The sequence below is a fragment of the Arctopsyche grandis genome, chromosome 9 (genome assembly GCF_051622035.1).
Source record: "Arctopsyche grandis isolate Sample6627 chromosome 9, ASM5162203v2, whole genome shotgun sequence".
In the NCBI taxonomy this organism is placed as follows: domain Eukaryota; kingdom Metazoa; phylum Arthropoda; class Insecta; order Trichoptera; family Hydropsychidae; genus Arctopsyche; species Arctopsyche grandis.
The window spans coordinates 26,779,104-26,803,586 of NC_135363.1; the positions used below are offsets into that span (position 1 = coordinate 26,779,104).

The 24,483-nt window shown below is 32.2% G+C and overlaps 1 protein-coding gene across 1 annotated transcript; it reads right to left on the reverse strand.

Annotated features, from left to right (window-relative positions):
• Window positions 1–12,740: 12,740 nt before the first annotated feature.
• On the reverse strand, window positions 12,741–13,192 carry LOC143917334 (uncharacterized). The gene is made up of 2 exons (XM_077438815.1): window positions 13,142–13,192; window positions 12,741–13,091 (listed from the first exon to the last, which is right to left on the reverse strand). The coding sequence occupies exons 1-2, from the start codon at window positions 13,190–13,192 to the stop codon at window positions 12,741–12,743; spliced, it is 402 nt and encodes a 133-aa protein (XP_077294941.1).
• Between the last annotated feature and the right edge of the window lie 11,291 nt (window positions 13,193–24,483).

The following is a 24,483-nucleotide window of genomic DNA, read 5'->3' on the forward strand; positions in this document are numbered from 1 at the left end:
GAATCTTCATATGTGATTTATACGATTTATTCAATCAAATTTAAAATAAAATTTCAGGATTCAGATTTGTGTTGTGATGATTTTCTATTCTTTCCGTATCTTGTATTGACTTTTTCCCCGTCTTCCTTTTGCACACTGTCCTTCACGTCTTCTGAACTGTTAGCAGCTTCCAATTTTGGATGTTCGTTTCCTCCAGAAGATGCCAAATTGAGATCATATTCTAAATTGGGATCGATTGCCACGTATCCTTCGAAATTAGCTACTTCTTGCAACTGCTGTTGATGATATTCTTGACTTTTCAAAACTTCTTCTGATAGCTCAGCTACTTCATTTGAAATTCGACAATCCACATCATACCACCAATCACAAACCAGTACTTTCTGATTAAAAATACTTCCATTGGGGCAAAGAAACGATATCTTTTGACCGGCCGCTACGCATATATGAAAAACCTGTTATGAAAACATAAACGTCAATTATTCTATATATGTAATTTATTAGAATTTTTTTATTAATATTAGAAATACACACCTGACAGTCTGTCTCAATGTCAGCATAGTATCCAGAAAGTCGTCTTCCTTTACAACTGAAGCTAGTTTTTGGAATTTCACTGTAAGATGGAAAATCCTTACCGGCCTCTCCTGGAATAGTATCCACCCATTTACCATCATAAGCACCATCATTTTGATCTTCTTTCGCATCGAAAAATGATGAACTTCCCCTTGATTTTTTAATTTTAGATTCCTCTTCGTATTTCACTTCATTTTCGTAAAATTGTACATCTTCTTCGCTGATCAAAATGGAAGTCGGCGATACTGAACGGACTTCGTCATAATTTTGCTGGTATTCATTGCTCTAAAAGTTTAATATATATTTAAAAATTCGTTACAATATTTTTAATACATTAAAATAAATTATATATGTATGTTACCTTATCAGCTACGACTATTCCTAGTAGAATTGTGAATATTAAATACATTTTAGTGTACGTGTTCACATTTTGTCGACCCGTTCGAACGAGAGCCCTTAACGTTTTGTTAAGGTGGCTGGAAAGGAATTAAGCTTTTATAGTTTGGATTCTGTGAATGTGTGCGAGTTTGTGCATTGTCTATAGTTGCATCTGCGTGACATTCTGTATGCAATGTGTTGTGCATTTGCATTACAATCGAACATCTTCAGATGTGCACGCTCCAAAGATGCACCGCTCCAATTCGAAGTTTCTAAATATATGTATACCCATGTATATTTTAAAAAGTGTATTTTTATTAAAATTTTAACTGATGAAATATTTCCTATCACTCATACAATTAGTTGATTGATTACTCAAAAAATAACTCATTAATTGGAGAGTAAATATTAACTAGCTGATTAAAATCTAACTACAAAATTATGCATTATGCCACAAAGTTATTTTTTGGAGATCACTCAAATGAGATGTCTTAAATATCAAGCAAATCTCAAGAGTCAATGCGTTGGAATTTTTCCATAAGGATTCTGAAAAACAAAGTGGGGCCAAACTAACTCATTGTTAAACTATCCAGAATTATAGAATGGCATCCGAATAAAAATTCAACAAATCCCAAAAAGATCTTGTTAAGGAAAGTGGTGGACAATGTTTAAAAACTTATTATGCCGAGTCATTATAATATAAAAACATAAAGATAATGTAAAACTAACTTTCTGCGACTTCTAAATGAGTTTTATTTTATAGTTTACTAGTTGTTTTACCCGGCTTCGCCCAGTATTTGTAATATAAACAGGTTAAACATGGCGAATCTAATAGTAAATATTCATTTATTTGAATCGAAAAAAATATAATATTCAACCCATTGATATATAATATACTAGATCCGCCCTCACGTGTTATACTTGTCTCCCTTTTGGCGCATGCAAAATACATGGCGCATGCACAGTTTCTCTTAGTAGGTAGGTAGGTACCGCTGCGTCGTGAGGAAAAAAACCCAACTTCCCCGGTAGTTAAACCCCCCGAACCCCTCAGTTAGTGAAGACAAGATCTCCGACCAAAATAACACGTCTGGGCCCATCTAGTGTATTATACATCAATGATTCAACCAATTGAATTGTCATCATACAGACTTTGTTTTGTTTACGAAGTTTCCAACCAAAGATACTTACATATATACATATATATTTATTTAATTTTACATATATATATATATATATATATATATACCAGGAAGGCTTGACAGGAAGACCCCAATGCGCCTTCCTGGACAATTAATTACAAACAATGCAGCATTTTATTATTTCATAAATCATAATTTTTACAAATTATACACACAATAAATACAGAAGATTTGTGACAACAGGAAAGATGATTTTTTGCCAATTTTGTGGAACCGTTTCAACAATGATCAAATAAAATTGCCAAACTCTGATAAGAAACGATCAATTCAGAGTCACAAATACCTCCAAATCTAACCATCAGTATGATGGATCAAACCCACTGATCACTTGGTGCTAAACATACACACTACCATTAAGCCATACTGCTGGCTTTATATACATACATACTTACATACAAAGTCCCTTTTGAAATTATACATTAGATATAAAAAAGCAGCATGAAGTTGAAAAAAATCTAAAATATATGAAATAAATTGATTTTATAAGAAACGTGTGAATATTTATTAGGAAAGTTGGACTTAGCTCACTATCAATATGTGCAGTGGATAAAACAATACATATATTACAATCGTTCGTACACAAGTAAGATTCCGGGTTCAATCGTGATGCGTTCGTTCCTTTCAAAAATGCATCTATATATGTGTGCAACCGCCTTCGTTCGTCGTTTCTAAAGCTTTCTATACTATATATACTTACAAACATATATGTATATAAACACATGCATAAATAGATATTCACAAATTCACGTAATTATCATTAAAATACATTTAGCGTAAATTATTATTAAAAATATAATATGTATGTATAGTAAATTTTCGCTCTAGTATTGCACGTCGTCGCCGTTGCTATTAGTTGTGAAACGCCACCGATCCATTCCATCACCATCATCATCATCAGTCGGCAGCAGATGATTCTGGGTTTATGTAACGAGACTCTATGGGAAAACGTATAGTATGAGTGTCGTGTGTCACGACAACACCATATAAAAGTGGAAGATACCCTCATTGTAACATTCGGCTTGCGTTAGTTAACATCATGTGCGAACATTAAAACGCCGATTTGCCTAATTTACTAGCACGAATTTGGCTCGCGAGGCTGTCTGTGCACAGGTAGTGTAATCTCCGAGCTGATTGTATTATTTGTCTTGAGGTCTTGGTACAGGTCGGTCGAAAAAACTTGCCTTGTGATCTGATATAATGCATATGGTCCAAAAAACCAAGCTGTGGAGTTGGATCAAAATTGATCGACTCGGACTCCGACTTTATTTTATGATACGACTCCGACTCTAACTTGATCGATTTTAGTAAGATCAACAATAATAGAGATTTTTTTATTTAGTTTTGATCTAGATCTAGGAAAAATGTGTATGTGTGTCTGTGTATTTTTTGAACACTGAAACTTAGTATCGGTTACTGAAATGCCAATCGATACGACGTACATTTTTAAGTTGGCCGGAAATGGTACCTCTCCTTATACTAGGTGTCCTCTTTTTTTTTAAGCTTTTGAATTCAATTATCTCCCAAATCAGTCAACAGATTATACTGATTTTTTGTGTATATATAAATAAATAAATACATTTCTTACACTAATATTTTTACCTCAACCGGAAGTAGTACTTTTACTCTAGAGAATTGAGGTTTTTTATGTTTTTCTCAGAAACTATTTAGTGAATTGGACTGAAATTTCATATCTAGAAGTTTTAACTTAATACCAAGTTATATATAAAATTTAGTGAACACCCATCAACCGGAATTGGCACTTTACTCTTGTTTAATTTTTCTTCCACTATTTTTTTCGAAATTTCAGTATAATCCTTGTATCAATTACATGTAAAAAAAATAAATAAAAAAATTTGGTTAATCGGAAGTAGGATTTTTTCCTCTGAGAGAAGTAAAAAATGTTGTGATCTTCTTGAAATTTTATGCTTCACATATTTATACAAAATCTTAGTAAAATCTCGGAAGTAGAACTTTTGTCTTGTGTGAGTTTCTATTATTTCTATATTCTGTAGTTTTAATTGTTATTACTAGTCACCGGAGCCTGAGGGGGCCGTGTATTGTTCAAAGGTTGTAAATGCATTGTTAAAAGTTTGCCGAACAATGGATAGCACTGTGACTATCCTACCTGTAGTTATGACAATATAAAGTAAGACACAATTTATAATCAAAATCCGACAGCCGGAAGATGAGCTTTTGTGTCATTGAAAATATAATATGCTCTATTTTCCATATTTTAGTGCTCAAATGTTTATCGAGAACTTTTTCATAGCCGGTATATGTGTACGAGTATATGTGTTTATCATTATCAAACTGTTCAACTATCTAGCCTTTGAGTTGCGTAGAAGGCAGCAGAAAGGCGCTTCTGGATAGCCAACTTTCACGATGTTGATCTGACAGATGATTTCGATGCAATTTGTAATAATTTCGTTAATAATTGACTTCCTCTAGCGCCATGCTGGAGACGTTTGTCAATGCTATTGACATCTGACCCCCCGTATGTCGGTAAAGTATCAAAGCGATCGGAAGAATGGAAGTAAGAATTTAAGAATTTAGAAGTAACAATAAGAATTTCCCTAACTAATTAATGAAACTAATAAAAAGCTGGTAAAAAGTAGTCTTACTGTAGATCTTGCAATGGTGGGACTGTATTTTTCGAATATAATATTATCAAACGAAAGAAAAGCCTTCAAAATAAATATTTGGATTTAAATTTTAAAAATTGTATTCGCTTTTTTATTTTCATTCGATTTCAGTGGACGAAAAATTGTCGAGCCTCATACCAGGCAAAATTTGATCGCGAATGTTTAACGTTTCAATTAATCATAAAATAAAATCAATCAGTATAATATCATTCTTGAATAAGTTAAAACTCATTAAACTAATTAAATTGCGAGTTAAAGTGATTTTGTGCGTGTTTTTTTCATAATAATTTAAATTATTTGACTGTGTTGAAGTTTTCCTTTGCGTGTGAAAAACATTCATTTGTTTGTATTTTAGTGAATTTGAATTTTAAAAATAATTGATATAATTCAAATATAAATATCAGTGTTTGTTTAATTATGTGAAACCTTTTCAATTGAAGAAGATGATCAGCAAAAGCTCTTAAGCTATTACTATGGAGACTGCATACGTCCAGCTGGTGAATATTAACCTTGTTTTATATCACTGTGCAATTTCATTTAATAATACTTGTGTGGTGATTTTGCATTCAGCTTGTTTTATTTATTATTATATAAAATTTTAATCTGATCTGATAAGATCTTTTGATCCCGCTGTAGCTTTAGTACTTACATAACTTTGATTTGATTGTATAATATCTCATTTATCGGGCAAAAAGTTCATACTTCAATTCATAGATTTACTGGAAGTGGAACATTTCCCCGCACGTCTAATTTTTTGTAATCTTTATGACTTAATTAACTCCTAAGCTGCTCAAAAGATAGGGCTGAAAGTATTTATTTTAATATTTTTGCCTCTAACCATAGATGTATAATACATAGATTCGCCCTCACGGTTTATACTGGTCTCCCTTTTAGCGCATGCAAAATACATGGCGCATGCACACTTTTCTCTCAAAAGGTTAGTAGCTTCTAAGTAGGAAAGGTCGATTGCGGAGATCTTTTCATCTTTTTGTCACTAACTGAGGGGTGCGGGGGGTTTAACTAGCGGGGGGAAGTGAAAAAAACGCCGACCGCTGCGTCGTAGGGAAAAAACCTTTTTTTTCCCCAACTTCCCCCCGATAGTTAAACCCCCCTCAGTTAGTGGCGACAAGATCTCCAACGAAATTTGTAGTAATGCCATATCTAGTCTATTCTAGATCTATGCCTCTAACTCAAGAATAGAAATATTTGAGTTTTTCTCCGAAACCAAATTGAACTGAAATTTCATATCTACACATGAGTTTCAGCTTAATATCAAGTAACATAATATATATATATATATATATATATATATATATATATATATATATATATATATATATATATATATATATATATATATATATAAACTATACGAGAACGACAACGGCCAATTCCCCGCTCTGGAATCGACACACGGCCAAAGGGTTCCTGCAGTATTGCCTAGCGAAGTAGAGGCCGCGCTAAAAACTGCAAAGAACGGTAAAACCCCAGGGGAAGATAATATTCCCATTGACTTACTAAAATGTGGCGGCCCCCCCCTAATTAATATCTTAGCTAGGCTTTTCAGCAAATGCATCCAGAACAAGCTATACCAGAAGGATGGAATAACGCAACTATCATTTTAATACACAAAAAAGGCGACAAAAGCGATATCAAGAACTACCGACCCATTAGTCTACTTTCAGCGGTCTACAAGCTCTTCACGAAGGTTATTACAGAAAGGCTGAAGAATATCCTCGACGAGAACCAACCTATAGAGCAGGCAGGGTTTAGGGCAAATTTCAGCACAATGGACCACCTCCAAGTAGTTGGCGAACTAATCGAGCGCGCCAACGAATATCAACGGCCATTGTGCCTAGGTTTCGTCGATTATGAGAAAGCCTTCGATACAGTTAGTCATAATGCAGTACTTAACGCTCTAAAAACACAGGGAGTGCCGGAACCCTATGTGGGACTGTTAGCTGCAATATATAAGAATGCCACAGCTTCGGTTAAAATTTTTTCAGGTACAGATAGATTTAGCATAGGAAAAGGAGTAAGACAAGGAGATACAATCTCGCCCAAGTTATTCAATGCGGTGCTTGAGGGAGTTTTCAGGAAATTGGATTGGGATACAGCCGGAGTAAGCATCAATGGTCGCTTTTTGAGTCACCTTCGGTTCGCAGACGATATAGTTTTAGTAGCTCGTGATTCAGCTGACCTACTTATCAGACTAACACAGCTGGACAGGGAAAGTAGAAAAGTAGGATTAAAAATTAACGTAGATAAGACTAAACTAATGTTCAATAGTTATTGCATGCCTGATAGCATCCCCTTAGATGATAAACCAGTAGAAGTAGTAAATAATTATTTATATTTAGGTCAAATAATTGACATGTCTGGTAGTAAAAATGAAGAGATAAAGAGACGTATGAAATTAGGGTGGAGTGCATTTGGACGGATGAATGCTGTTTTTAAATCAAAAATGCCACTCTCCCTGAAGAAAAGGATCTTTGATCAATGCGTTTTGCCAGTGATGACGTATGGATGTGAAACTTGGACACTGAACGCCAAGATGCAAAATAAAATCCAATGCACTCAAAGAAGTATGGAACGCTGTATGCTTGGCATAACGAGGAAAGACAGAAAGCGGAACACGTGGGTGAGAAATATGACAAGGGTAGTGGACATAGTGGATAGAGTGAAGAGATTGAAATGGTAATGGGCGGGTCACGTAGCTAGGAGGATGGACGAAAGGTGGACAAAAGAAGTGCTTGAATGCTACCCGAGAGAAGGCAAAAGAGTAAAAGGAAGACCGCAAGGAAGATGGGTGAACGAAATTAGGAAAATGTGCGGAATGAGATGGATGAGTGTTGCGCAAAACAGAGACGAGTGGAAGCGTGTTGGAGAGGCCTTCATCCAGCAGTGGATGGCGAATGGCTGTAAATGATGATGATGATGATATATATATATATATATATATATATATATATATATATATATATATATATATATATATATATATATATATATATATATATATATATATATATATATATATATATATATATATATATATATATTTATATATATATATTAAAATCTATTATTAAAAATTAAAATAAAAAAGTATATAAACACATCAAAATACGTGTTAAAATAAGTCAAAGATTTTATGTATAATATAATTATAATAAATTTTTTATTTATTTTTTAATATTTTTTTTACCGCGAACCAATTGATCAATAAACGTAATTTTTAAATAACCAAAAATATTTAAGAGTGATGGCTAAAATGAATAATCTGAACAAAGATATTGTGTTTGGATTGGTATAAAGATTTTGATTTTGATTGAATTGTAAAAGCAATATTCACATCTTTAGCAGTAAGAAAAACGGAGTTATTTTAAACTAACTTAGGGTTAAAGGGCTAGCGCTAGATTATTTACACGGATGTGACAATATACCACAGAAAAAAAATATCTTTTTACAATATTATGGGAAACCGCACGATAATAAACAATTGAAACTAACAATAAGATTATCGATAATAGAATTCGACAAACTTCTCAAATCCACCATGCATCTTTGGCACTAAAAAGGAATACTTCCGTATTAACAAAATTTTATAGTTAGTAATTGATGAGATAATAACCGCAAAAATGTTGTTTCTTCAAGATAATTTTAATGACATTTGAAAAACCGCATAAAAAACAACTGATACTGATTTCTACTCTATGTTTGTATGTAGGTATGTATAATATTATACTATATTGAATGTTGAGCCAGATTATCGGCACTCACCTTTGGATTATATTTATTAAACACGTGTAAAATGCAATGTTACAATCCTTGAAATTATATCATTTTCAATTGAAAACATTTACATGTCGAAAAAAATCGAGGCATCTTGCAAGGTTTAAGTCAATTAAACCACAAAACTTTAGTGGTTTATTGATTTGAACCTTGACATAAAGGTTTGTCGTGTGTGCAGGGCCGTGCAAGTCAGTTTTATGCAAGTCTTCGAAATGCCGCCCCCAATGTGTTTTTTCGAACTTTCGATTGAACGATTGTGAATTTCAAAAAAAACTGCACAAAATGTATGAATACTATTTTTATTTTGAAAATATGAAATACTTTAAAATAATGATAGCAACTGTGACAATCAACTACAACAATCTACTACAGTTTACCCTTCTAACTTTGTTTGAAATGTGAAGTCTATAGTGGCAGCCAATGTAGATTTAATATAAATTAATGAATTTTCATTTGGAAAAACTTCACTAGAGATAGTACAATAATTTTCTAGCGTTTTGTAATCTACATACTATAAATATCCTTGAGTTTAAAAATGTCATGTAAAAACTGTAAAAATTTTCCATGTGTTTCCAGATGCACGAATCGTTTATTCAGAGAATTAAAGGTCACGTCCAGAATATGATTGAAAAGTTTATTTTAAATTTATTCTCCTATATATATATATATATACATATGTATTATATATACCTTCTTCGAAGTCAAATTGACGCGTTTTCCTTTTTAGCTCTCACTTCATTTTCGGCTGGAAATTCTGTACTGCATTCAAGATTCTCTGCAATCTCAGTAGTAGCAATTTTCATCTGTTCATATCCAGATTGTCTATAACTTTTCACATTTTGTAAGGTTTCTATAACATCCTAGCTTCGAGACTGAATTTATTTCAAATAAAATATCATGTCAAAAAATTACACTTCATATAAACTTGTAATTTCTTACATATATTGTATTTTGATAATTCTCTTGCTTTAAGTGTCTGAATCTCTGTTGCTGTCTTCTTTTATTTGGAATAATAATAATTATTTATAAATTATAAAACTCTAAGCCCTGATTAAAAATTGATTCCAATGAATAAATACCATTGCGATTCTGAAATATTATTCACAACTGTTCTTCATATACATATATGTATGTACTTTATATGGACTGAAAACGATTTTCCTTCAAAATTCTTCATTTCTTCAAATTGTTTGCTTCCATTTTGGAAAAAGATAACTAAATATAATTTTCAAAATGAAGGACAGAAATCAAGGAGCCTTTGTTGAGTCAGATATCTTTTACCTCCTAATGTGATCTTCGTGTCTCGTACAATTACTGCTTCATGGATGTACCTTTCTAAATAACATTATATGTGATAAGAATAATTCGCCTAAATTAAAAAGCAAAATCCACAGAAAGACTGGACGAAATTGTTCCGCAGATCACTTCTTAAATGATGTCCTGGATAAAATAATAATCATGTTTACATGTGCACTGAAATAAAAAAAATGCAATATTTACGTAAATAAGTAAAAATAAATATTATATGTAAAACTTAAAACGGTGTATTAAGTTTACCACTTTCCCAATAGATGGTACTTTTCCAAAAAACGCTACAAGTACGTATACATATATAATAGAATATCGAAAAATATAATTTTATACAAAAAATGATACATCATATAGAGACATCTTCAGAAAAATGTTCAAACAAATAATGGATATATGTATGTATGTACATGCATACATGTATTGTGTTTTTAAAATAATCCATAGATGAAAGTAGTAAAAAGTAATTATAATACGTATTTTTTTGAAAAAAAATTGGATGTGACCAAACCGTGACTTTGCCCATGTATTTGAGATATATGTATGTATAAGAAGTATCAAAAGCACTAGGTCGAACTTTCCCATTATCGCAAAACTTCCTCACCCTCCTCGATGATCCCTCCTCCAATGAAAAATCAATCCACTATCACTATAACTGAAATAACAACACAAGTATTACTAGTGTTTCCCCTCGAGAATTATTTTTCGAGAAAAATGTCAAATCGAGAATTCTAATTTCTTGGGAAATATCTAGATTTCTTGAGAATTTCTATAATGCATTTTTTTATTACACTGTTCGACAAATGGCGACTTTTTTTCGTTCAGAGGCGAGATATGACTTTTCTTATAGATCTATGCCCAGTGAACACGAATCTGGTAATAAAAAATGTTGATTGGCTTGAGATTCGGAGATATACATACATACATATGTATGTGTTTTTTAAATCGCGCGATTTTTCTATATCTTGGTGTTGTTCGGTCGATGTCTCAAAATTTGTCAATTTCCTGTTCAAAATGAATATTGGAATCTATAGTCGGGTGTTTTATCTTTCATTTGTAGTACTTTTCAGCTTTCAAATCCTATTTTTTGGCCACACTATTTTTTGTTTACGTTTAAAAGGGTTAATTGGAAGTATCCTGAATTTTAAATCGGTAAAATTGCGAGCTAAATACTCGTACTATTATTCACTCCTATTTACACGAATCTGAATTGAATTAATAGGGATTATATATTAAATTATCTTTATATGAGAATTAAATAAAATTCTACTTAGAAAAATCATATTTCGACTATTCTTGTGGATTAATAACAAAAATTCGTTTATTTTATCGAGGTAAGCCAGTTATCAATAGAATTTTTGTTATTAATTCAACAGAATAATCCACCGTTTTTTGTGAAATTATATTATGTAAGTTCTTTTAGAGCACCTTTGAAAATTAGGACTTCTCGAAACTGCGCTACTATTCAGTGCAATTTAGTGCATCTTTCCGGGAACCGTTTTCTATATACTACATATTTCCAACCTTATCTTCCCTAAGACCCCGCTCTTATAAAAATAAATCACTCTGCGTGGGAATTGTCAAAATACAAAATTATTTAGGGCTAATGTCATTTTAAAAGCGTATATGTACCTAAATATTAGCTCATTTGCGAGTTACGTTAACTATTAAAAATTAAAATTTAATTGTAGTGAGTTGCCGCTTGATATTTCACTATTGAAATTTATAGCAAATTCCAAACTTATGCCAATCAAAATGTAATATGGCGAGTTGTTGATCAACAGTCCAACATACATATTTAAATCTATCTGCAATACTATGTATGTATATGTAATGTGATATTATTACATAAATATATTTTTTCATTGGTCAAAATTTCTCGATAATATTGAGAAGTGAAATCGAGAATTCTCATTTCTCGAGAAATAAAAATCATCGAGAAATCAGAATGCCTAAGTAAGATGTACGAAAATTTTCCAACAAAATCATATCGAACTAAACTCAATTGAAACAAATAGTATTCATTTGTTGTGTTCGACTTATGCGAGAACCACAGCATCCTATTTTCTAGACCGATTCGATCAATTTAGAGTCATCATGAAGTCAGACGATAAATATATGGTTTTCTTTTGAAATTGGTGCATTTTTTTCTTTTTTCTTTCATTTGTTTTTGATTATTATTTTATCTATGTTTTTTTTATACAATTATTATTTTGTTCGACACATTCAAATGCACTCAAAATTAAAACCGTCATTCACTGAAGTTGACTCTTTTTTTAATGCCAATATGTGTATATTTTTTTTATATTTTAATAAATATAATTTGAAAAGGATATATTGAAACGATATTTTTATTTTAAGGCTGAAATGACTATCAACAATACTGTTTTCAATTTTTTTCATTAGTACATTTACCATAAACATTTGCAATAGAAAATTTTTTGATGAAATAAACAAATCATATTTTATATATTTTCTTAATAATTTTTAAAATATTCTAATACAACCGATATAAATCTTAATTCCGTGTATTTATTTCCTGTATTATTTTATACACAAACATGTAGGTACATATGTATGTATATACATTTTGAGAAGACTTCATATTAAATTTACCATTGTATGTATGTAGGTTTAATAATTAACATGCCTGTTAAAAAAAGCATTCGAATAATAACAATGAAACGAAGTCATAAATATTTATATCCATTTATTTTTAAACAGCCTTCAAATTACATCGCATTCACACACTCACTTTGGACATCATATTATTTCATTATAAAAAAAATAAATAAATTAAATAATTAACTATATTTAAAAAAATCTTCAGTCTATCAGATCTATGTATCTATCTCCTCCTGATGAATCCAGCGTCTTTAGCCAGCTTGTAGATGCGTTCTCTGGGAATCTTCTCAGCTTCCCTTTCGTAGACTTGAGACTCCTTATCGCCGAACCAGGAGTCTTTAGAGAGGGCAGCAGCTACGCGAGGATCGTCATAGAACTTCTTAGACTTGAGAAGTTCTGGGGGCAGGAGTGATTCGTGAGCAGCATTTATCTCAACAGCCTTATGTGGAACACCAGAATTTTGATGGTTGGCTGCCAGTTGCAGAGCGATCGGCTGCTGGTAAACCAGTTGGGCCAGACAGGCTTCGGAGAGGAGAGCCAAAGTCAACAAAGAGGCGATGAACTTCATCTTGAACTGAAAATGAAATCGAAATAATTAAATTCGTAACCCAGAATTGCGCTCACGTATCCGCCGGTGTGAACGATATCGGAATATGCACGATCCGATTGAACCATTTAGATGTGTTTTCGCTAACGATTTCCTAGAGTGGGTTAACTGTGCCAATGTCACGAACGACATTATAACTTTAAACCAGTCTATCGTATTTATCATGCCCTTTGTGAGTGAAATTGTATCATCGCCTATTAAAGAAAACCAGGGCCAAATGCGTATTACGTTGTATATAAAAAGTATTAGTAAACTGCAATGTTTAAAAAAAATTGTTACATACAAACTTTTACAATAAATCTCAATGCAAATCCTTTCATATACATTATATTTAATTAAACTTTGACAATGTTGCTTTTATGCGAGTTAAAAGAGACTTTAAATATACATATATGAAAAGTATATTATATTACATACTCAATTTATATTAAAAACCTCTTCAAATGTTGCTAAGATTCTTTTGAGATATGTACTACAACGCATCAGTCTTTAAATTGTGTATTTCTACTCATTTAAAAGTATTCAAATAGCTAATCAAAGCATTTTCTTATTAGTATATAGGTACGTACATACATATTTCGAATCCTTTGGAAAATTATTGACATATAAATATCGATAAAGTCTTCTGCAACTTTCTGACAACAAACTTAATGTAGGCTAAAAGTTGCTTCTAGTCACTTTCACACATTGAATCGTAATTGTTTCCACAATATGTAATATATAATATATTAAACAGTATTGAATCTACATAGGAATCTTGTTAAATGATTATTTTTTTTTATTATTTAATCCATTAATTGTATAAAATAAACTACACTCGATAAATTTCACTGTGCGTTCACTTAATCTCCAGCCCCGTCAAAGCTGCTTTACGAGACGGCTAATAAAAATTGGACTTACAGTTTGGGGTGTATGTGGTCACAGGTGGTCAGTTGTTCTCAACAATGATCCCAATCGTGCACTGATGCAGTCCAGGGGTGTGTGAACCAATTTATACAAACAGCTCAACTTGACCTTCTCCACGATCACCCAGAACACTTCCTTAACCCATTCATGTCCGCGCGCGCATAACAGTCAAGGTCGAACATCCGGTTCACGTCGTATACGATGCTGTGTATACACAGTAAGATCTCGCAAATCGTCAAATTTTATTGCTTATCAATAAATCGTACGGCTAGTATCCTTTCTACTACTAAGTGAGGACATTCGAAAATGGTTTTATTGGATTTGTCAAACTTTTTAGATTTATTTGTGTATTTTTATATAAATTGAAATAATAATAATTGCAAATTGCTTGTTTTAAATTTATACTTGAATTTGTAATTTTTGAACTATTTATTGGTTTATTTTTGTTACGATTCAGAAACGTATGAAAATTTTATTTAAATTACATACATTTGATTTCTAAAAGCATTTTTTTGCAATACATCTTTAGTCTATTTTAATAGCTACTGATTCAGTGATCACTGTCTATGTTACACATTATTTTCTTGTAATTGTTGAAACCATTATCTTATTTGAATGTTAATGTTTACGACAGTGGTTGGTATTAGGGATCCCAAATATTCGAATATCGAATATTAGCCTTTAATTATTTATTTGTAGTTTTAAGAAGTTCAAGATATTATTAATTTTTTTAAGAGAATCATTATCCGGAACATCAAATAGAACTAAATGTGCTGTAGATTGAAAATAAAAAAAATAAGTTCGTATAAAAAGTATTCGAATACTCGGATTTGGGATCCCTAGTTGGGATCCTTTTGCAAACAAGGAGCCAAATACTATGAAAAATTGGGAAATTACATAAAGACGCAGCATATGGTTTTATAAATATTTTAGCAATAACACTGAGCAACAAAAATCACGTTTTCTATTTACAAATCAATCATTACTGAATCAGTGAGCGTGTGATATCGGAGATTATCGGAGAGCGTGTGATATCGCAGGCTACCAAACCTATCTGTTTGGTAGCCTGCGCTCATCTTTATTTTTATTATTGTATGTGATGTATGAGTTGAATTTTAATTTCTCGGGGATTGTATTTGCAGCTGGTTTTTGTACATCCTACATATATTAGACTAGAGTTTCCAATCCGAATATTCGAATATTCGATATTCGAATTGATAACTTATTGCCGCGTTTATTTGAAACGGAAACGAAAATACAGTCCGAAGCGGGAGCGCAATTTTTATGGATAAGCAGAAATATTTTGTTTCATTTATGTTGTTTTGAACTTCAGTTGTTTTTCGGAGTTCGTAGTGACACGTTATCGATCCGGGTATTTTTTCTCAAATTAAATAAATTGGTTGAACACGCGTGCACGTTATAAAAGTACGTTTTTCAAATCCCAAGATAATTCCAAAAGGCTAAAAAAAGAATTCAAGTACTTGGATAACTTTAAAAAACGAACCCGAGCTGTATCCTTATAGATATCCTTCTTAAAACTTTATTAACAACTAAGCCAACGTCAACTGCTACTGAAAGAGTATTACCAATTAAGCCAACGTCAACTCCTAAGCAGGAATAATAAAAACAAAATTAAGGGTGAGATTGAATTTTCAAACATTTAACGCATTATTATTTTTATATATGTATTTTTAAAATTAAAATGAAGTTTATGTATGACGATAAATTTACTTTTTCTTTTTAATGCATGTGGACCCCACTCATTTTAATTACATGACAATAATTTTTATTGGCTTGCTCTCGTTTAAGAGGTACGAGCGTTTAAAAATGTGCGATTTTTATAGAGTTTTGCCTTTTGCAGTCCTTCATTTAAAATCTAGTATTGCTGTGCCAAAATTGAGTATTGGAATCAACAATCAGGTGTTTTTTCTATTGATTGTAATTTTGTATTGCTTTGAAATACTTATTATTACTTCAATATTTTATTAAACAACACACACCTAACACATACCTTCAGTGAATCAAACTTAGTAAAGATTGATTAGTGTCCACTCCGGCAATTTTGTTTTTTGCTCAGTTAAATTTAAAGTCACATTTTATACTAATTTAATACAACTTTATAAACGACTCCGAATTTTAGCGGTCATTTCTGTACAAAAATTCCAATATATTTTCTTAGTTTAATTTTTGGATCTTTTTATATACAGCAGAATTGAAATATGGGTAGAAATAGACCTACCCCTTAAATACTAGTAGAAAAAAATCCCGAGGATGAATTTTCTCGTGATCGCAAAAAGTCGTCTATTGATGCATACATAAGTATGTACATACATACATACATACATAAATGAATTAAGTACATAATGGTAACGGAATTTATGGCAAACTTATTGCTTGAATCCATGATAAACAAACGTTCACATATATTTAAATTCTGAAGCTGAAACAAAATTACGTTTCAGGATCGTTCTATGTATATTTCGAATGTTGCGTAGAGAATAGGTGGACGCACTTTATCCTGCAAAGAGCCGCATGCGCCAGTTGTCCTCTGTTTTTTTGTCCTTTTCAACGCATACAGTCATATTCCCAAATGTAGATATATTTTTAATCTTTAATTGTTTACTTAATTTCGTATTGAATCCCAACGAATTGATGATCTATTTACCGTGTACATACTCAACTATATGTATATGTACGTCTTCATCCATGTACATATGTATGTATTAAGTAATAATGATAATATTATACTGCATAGATTTACACATATTCTGTCAATGTTTAACGCAAGCAGGCCAGTGTCAGGAGAGTCTGCAGGCGATTTAACACCTTGAACACTGCTATGTCTGAATTAGCTTCTAAGAAATAAATACTAATTAATTAGAAGGAAAATGAGACAGCCACGCCATATATTACTATCCTTTTTTTTAAATAAAATAACTCAAGAATTTTGACTTATGATCCTTGATCTTAACTCGTGGTTAGTAGGGACATATTCGTCGAAGCACAGATCATCGATCGGTTTAGAAGATGAATGCTACTTCCGGTTCGATTGTGTTCAAATTTCAGAGAGCTTTTGTGCTTCGAATTCTAAATGAATCTATAATTTTCGAATTCTATATGAATCTTACGAATTTACGATAGCTATCTTTTGCTCTTTTCTTTTCCGGAAGCACTAGGCTATAATTCTCCGGCGTCACGACGTAGAGTAAATTTGAGAAAACACTTCTACAAATTGCTAGTTGGTTTAGTTAATAATCCTCAATTTTTTGCGGAATTGAGCTTCAATGTTCCCAAACAACTCGGGTACATATGTAGATACCGCAGTTTGTTGTCTTCTCCTATTGCACGTATCAACGTGGTGTTTTCATTGCCCATTACAAAGGGCATCAAGCTGTTCAACCAAATTGTTATTAACTTAGATTTGTCTAATCTAGAATAAACGCATCTGCTTGAGGAGTTATTGAATTTTGAATCGTAGATATGTTTTCAAATTTTCTTTTTATTTCTGTTTTTTACTATTCTATAATGACGGTGGATAAATTGGCGAAATTGTCATTAAAAAAACAGTTTTTTTTCACGTGATTTTGTACTTCGTTTATATTTTTGTTCATTAAAAACTTATATTGAATTGCCTAGTAAAAACACGGTAAAACCTTGTATAGATATATCATTAGTAAAAATAAAAATAAATTATCATTATTATATCCTAAAAAATCATATCAACAAACCCTGAAAGTTAACATTAAGCGAGTTAGCATTATCAATGGCGATCATGAACAAGGCTTCAAATAAGTTTTAGAGTCGTTTTAGTATTACTTATATATGTATATAATACTGGGTTGACACGATACGAGTTTGGACCAAGTCAAGTAACTTTAACGACTAGCTTGGACGTTACTCGCAGCATGGCAACAGGTGATTCAATCAGTTTTTAACGTTTTGGACTCCCAAGCTACTCGCATCATGTCAATCCGGTAATACATATGTGTATATGTACATATGTAATACTCCAGTAAATGAAAAAGATGCGCACGCTAAAACTATATACTGACAGTTGCTTTTGTGCATCTGTTCCAAAGTGTGGGGAGTGGGCTTTCGTAAATGGAACGAGTGATTACGTATTGACAGACTTGTGTTTACGTATGTTATAACATACGTTCCCCCACCATTCATTTAATGCTCAATGAGGGGAATTGTTCACGCACATTTAACCAGACACGCAAAGGTGGTCCCCAAAAACACACCTAGACACGCAGGGGTAGTCATCAAAGACACGCCTAGATACATAAAGGTAGTCTTCATAGAAACACCTATGAAGACACGCTTACCTGCTGGTAAAAAGCGGACCTCTTGACTTGCAGCTCGAATCACCGAGGAAGCATAGAGCCGTCGGTAGTTCACATCATTGGGCAATTCCGGAAAGTTATATATCGTTAAATAATAAAGGATTACAAAGAAAGAAGAAAGGCATTTCAATCAACTAACTCCACGTCATTCCCCAACATGGTCCATCGAACCGAACTACAAATCCAAACAATGTATATATGTAAATTACTAAGAAAAATATGACGTAAACAAATATCAATACTCCACGTCTCAGTGGAATCTATCGAAAACGCACAATTGTACTTACATATATTTAACTATAATTTATAAATTTTTCATGACATGTTTGAGAAACATTCTAACAATTTTTTATGCAATATTACTTTGAAGATTAATAGGAAACCGTTGTCCGTCATCTCGCACAACCTTCACCCCTACCATTGCCTTCGTCGAGGGCTTTGACTTGTAGTTTACCAGAACCATAGATAGATAGATAGATATGAGTATACAAGCAGCTGAGTCAGTTTTTTGCTACCATTACTTCTCTGGGTCAACAGGTCTCAAGGTTCACATCTATCGATCTATTATCAATACACGCGTAGTAAAAAGCAAAGTTCTACTAACGAGACGGGTTTCAAAGCAACTCTCATGACACATGCAAATAAGCGTTAGAATTTATGAGCGGTGACGAAACTTTTCTCATGTGAGACACGCCTAGACGATTTTTTTTTTCTCTTTTTGGATACAGAGTGCATTATTATTGTTGATGCAGTTCGACGAACGGTGTAAGGTCGCGATCTTCACCATCCGGCCTTTTGCCAGAAGCTGTTTTCCTTGTTGGATTTGACCGGAACGTGTTCCGAGTCACGCGGTTTTTACTACCCACTTGCTTCTTTTGAGAAAACATCTCGTGTAATGTGTGTTGAACTGTTGTGGCGTGTCGTCATTCACACAAAGTAACAAGTGGTAAAATCTGAACATTGCCTGGTCTCCATCTCACGAAGGCATAGATATTTTAAATCTTCTATTATGCAGGTGTAGGTATAGGAAAGAAATAGGCCTACATTGAAACAATGGATGTGAAAATCTTATGTATACATATTTCGAGACAAATTTTAATGACAGAAAATACATTCTTTTACTACTGCAAATTGTGATATGATAATATAACACTGTTCGACAAATGACGACTTTTTTTTGGTTCAGAGACGAGATATGAATTTTCTTATACATAGATCTATGCCCAGTGAACACAAATCTGGTAATAAAAAATGTTGATTGGTTCGAGATTCGGAGATATGTATGTATATGTTTTTTTTAAGTCGTGCGATTTTTCTATATCTTGGTGTTGTTCGGTCGAAAAATTCGTTTATTTTATCGAGGTTAGCCAGTTATCAATAGAATTTTTGTTATTAATCTACAAAAATAGTCGAAATATGATTTTTCTAAGTGGAATTTTATTTAATTCTCATATAAAGATAATTTAATATATTATCCCTATTAATTCAATTCAGATTCGTGTAAATACGAGTAAATACTAGTACGAGCTTTTTGCTCGCAATTTTACCGATTTAAAATTCAGCACACTTCCAATTAACCCTTTTAAACGAAAAAAAAATAGTGTGTCCAGAACACTATCCCAATAAACATGTTTCAATAGAAAGACCTCAATATAAAATAGTATTAACAGTGGGAAAAAATCCCAAGTGAAAATACGTACTTTTGACTTTTGATTTGAACTGGATGACTACTTAGAGAGATTTGAAAGCTTGGTGTTGTTCGGTCGATGTCTCAAAATCTGTCAATTTCCTGTTCAAAATGAATATTGAAATCTATAGTCGGGTATTTTATCTTTCATATGTTGTACTTTTCAGCTTTCAAATCTCTCTAAGTAGTCGTCCAGTTCAAATCAAAAGTCAAAATTGCGTATTTTCACTTGGGATTTTTTCCCACTATTAACTATTGTGAGATAAATCTTCTTGATTAGCTTTTAGTTTTGTTTGAACAATTTTTATATTCTTATCCCTTTTTACAGGGAATCTATCGAAATTCATATTTCATATTCATATTTCATTTAAAATTATGTGTGTTAGATGGTGTTTGTATGAAGCCAAATGTTTGACCCTAATGCAGTGTTTGGATTTACACATCAAACTTACCTTGTCTTTTTAACGATTTCGTGAGAATTAAAGCGGCACATCTATACTTTGTGTTTAAAGGTTGAATTATTAAATTTGTAATTACATAGTATGTATGTAAGTCATTAAGTTTCAGTTTTGACAGTTTTCAAGCAAACCTCCCGAAGTTGAACGTTATTGTAATGATAGTGTAAATTAAGTAGCGCTGTTCCATGTTTGAAATTATTATTAACATATTAATTATTATTTATTTATTAAAATAATTAATAAAAGGCGGTGAATGAATTTGAAAACATTATTTTATTTTTGTTAATGACATCTATGTACGAATAATAAAACACTTTTGAAATAATTGATAAAATTTGAACGAAGAATCGATGAAAAATCGAATCTAAGTTCCGAACCAAAATAATATTTTTGCTGAAATTATCAACCAAAAATTTTAATAAAACTTAAAAGTAGCACAAAATCTACGATACAATGCATCTGAAACAAGTAAAACTAATAAAAAGCTTGTAACAAAATGGCACGACTTCCTTAATTGAGGGTCTTAAAATTTTGTGAATTATCTGCACTGTTTTTGAAATGGAAAATTTGGATGGCTTAGAATTTCACATATAAATTGTTTTAATTTCAGAATTTATTCTCTCCATTTTTATAATACTCGTTTAACGTAACCCAATCGGACATATTCGTAATATATCAACTTTCGCACGATCTTTGTTATAAAATTTGCTGGAAAATATTAGGGAAACCGTTATTTCATTAAATTGCTATTTTCAACACGCAATTTCTTTTTTTAATTTTTCATTAGTCATGTTAAGTTTTCTTTTTATTAAATCCTAGAAAATTCTAAAATTAAACTAAATATTTATTATATATTTTAATGTGAAAACATAAATACATAGATTTATATTACATCATGCTTATAATATTTTTGCGATTTAAAATAATCTTCAAAATATAACCCACACACAAAACCGTATAACTTTATTCATTCAACAAGCCGTCCACCCAAGTTAGAACTTTTAAATATTTGATTTTGCACATATTATGTACATACATACATACATATATGTATTATAAATAGTTCGATTTCAAATTTCTCAATTATAAAAAATAAGCAAAATAAATACATCGCCATTAAACCAGTTCGCTATCATTCGAAAATTGCTATAAGACATTGTCGACGCTGAATTATAATTAATTATTGCAACAGGATGTAATTTTTTCAACCCAGTACACTTGACTTATATAACTCATTAAAATAAAAAAAACTAGAAGCGTTTTTGCTCAGTCACCGTTTTCGCGAATTAGCATTGACAGTTGACAGATTAGTCAAAACAAAACTACACATTAACTGAGGGTCAGTTGAACAACTGCTATAAGAAACCAATTGTAAAATATTTTTAATTGAAGATACTATTGTTGAATTGCAGTGAGAGTTGAAAGCCCACCGAGAAATTCCCGGTTGCCAAAACTCGGCCCCAGAGAGATGTAATAAGAATAGAGGGGCCCTTACGAATAAATAATTGTTGTCAATTTTACGCGGTACGTCTTTATAAATACGCTACATCGCACGGAATACAATCTAATCAATTTACTTATAAAAATGTATCCCATGTTGTTTATTGTATGTTTTTGAATGTATTGTGCAATTTTTACCGATGCTTGCCCATCTTGCGAGTAATATAAACAAACAGAGAAGTTTTTATCGGACATACGTCGTGCAATAAGCGTCAGATACGACTGATGCTAAAAATATTTAGGTTTGTCTATGGACAAACTGTCACTTGACAACAATATAACACCTAAAGCCACTTCTATTAATATTACATTTCTCTGCTCGGCCCATCATTCGTATAAAAGAGACCTTCAATATTTGTTTAGTATCGATTCAAGTACCCACATATGTATGTTGATGATTGGCAACCCTAATTTTGTACAAAAAGCACGTATTTTCGTTCCGATTTCCAGCAACTACCTAAACTAAACGATCGATGGTGCAACTTTGCCAACGAGACGCACGCAATTTTCGTCTCGAATTGCGCAATACACGATCGTGTCGTCTCGCTCGCTCCGAGCATAAATTAACATTTTGTTTGGACAAAAAGTGGCATAACTAGCGTCATTTTCATCACGACCTTTGTGTGTCTATCGTGACAGAAAACCGACTGTGTTAGGATTGTTATTATCCCGGAAACGACCGGATCACGCCCCGTGGGACCATTCGTCATAATTGGACCAAAATGTCGACATTACACAATCGTAAGCCGTATAAACTTGTGTGTGTGTGTGTACTTGCTTACGAAAGCGTAATAGCTTTCACGTTTCCTGGAACATGCATAAATGATAAGCAAACATTCGATCGATGGTAAATTTTTAATGCCACTCGATTCGATAAGCGTTCCTTATTTTGTATGAATTTCTTGACACAACATTTTATTGGGCGAACAACGCTAGTGACTGAGAAGTGTGCTCGAATTGGACCACTTTTACAGAAACAAATTGATCAAGTATCAAATAATTTCAATGCCAAATCTTTGAGTCACGTAAATATTGAGTAAATACATATATGTAAATCTTAGCTTGGTATGTGGTTGGTATGCGTTTCCGTTAAATGACTATTTTTTTTAATTTTAATAATCCTTACCATCATCATCTTGCATCATAACATTTATCGTTCATTATTAAATCAAATCCTTTCCGACACACTATCTGATATATCTCGTCCATATTCCATCTAAAATTTCTCGCAAATTTCCAGATTCAAACCGTTCAATATTTCAACATTACTTAAGAGGGCTAGACACCAGCGCTTTGTCCATACAAACGCATTACACTTGTCCCTTCCTCAATTATGGCACTAGAGAAATTATTTTTAATATGCTATGGATATCCACCATAGGCATGTTTCTATCTTTTTATTTTTTTGATTAGTTATTTTTTATATGAACTAGGAGCCACCAAAAATCTATAAAATCGCCTCGTTTTTACACCGATGAAAAGAGTCCAGCGTGCTAATTTAACGATTGATTTTTTAAAAAATACGAAGACGCAAACATAGAAAATATCTTTCTCATACCGATGATGAATTTTTTTTTAAATTGGTCCAGTTTCGGAGGAGAAAACTGGAGAATACGAAACCTCGATTTTGTCGCTTTAAAATAGGTATTACCTGGTCGAGGCGCAACTGTCGCATTCACTCAATATATATATCGAAGAAAGGAACGGCAACAAAATTAAGGTTTCGGGTGTACAGTCGCTATCCACTATGTGCCGCTCTTAGGAAGGATTCAAAATGCCGCCCTCTTAAGAGATGTTATTGAAACGAATATTTATTTCATAATTATAATATCATTATTAATAGGGGCAAGGAGGGTGATAGATGGCTTGTATTTTAAAAACCTTCCACTATTATTTTCGACCCTTTGAATTGGTATGTGTGCTCTTCACGAAAAAAAATCAGTATAACCTATGAATCAATTTCGTGTAAACAAAAATAAATAAATTTGATTAACCGTAAGTGGGATTTTTTCGTTGGGACCACACGATTTTTTCCACATTATCGAACTGAAAAATTATATTGTTCTTTATGTAAAAACTGAGATTTGATAAGGTTTTGATTAAAATTCGTAGTATTATTTTTTTAAACAATATATATTTTTTTAACTCTTAAATTATTTATATCTCCTTGAAATTTTATGCTTATAATATTCATAGGAATATTTAGTAATAATGTGAAACGCCCGAAAACGCAAATATCGGAAGGCAAAGATCGAAAATCGAAAGATCAAAAAAAAGGGTACATTGTAAACGGTACATATGTACTTACGTACATACTCACTTAATTTGCGCGAGCAGGATATAATAGGAACAAGAGGAACAGGGTTTTCCTCCCTTATTAATGTGCGCGCCCAGAATGCGGGAGGAAAAGCCTGTTCCTCTTGTTCCTGTTATATCCTGCTCGCGCAAATTAAGTGAGTATG

Coding starts and splice junctions, on each gene's coding strand:
- LOC143917334 (XM_077438815.1), bottom strand. CDS start 13,192: ATGGTTCAATCGGATCGTGCATATTCCGATATCGTTCACACCGGCGGA. Junction 13,092..13,141: donor TCGTTCACACCGGCGGATAC/GTGAGCGCAATT, acceptor TTTCATTTTCAG/TTCAAGATGAAGTTCATCGC.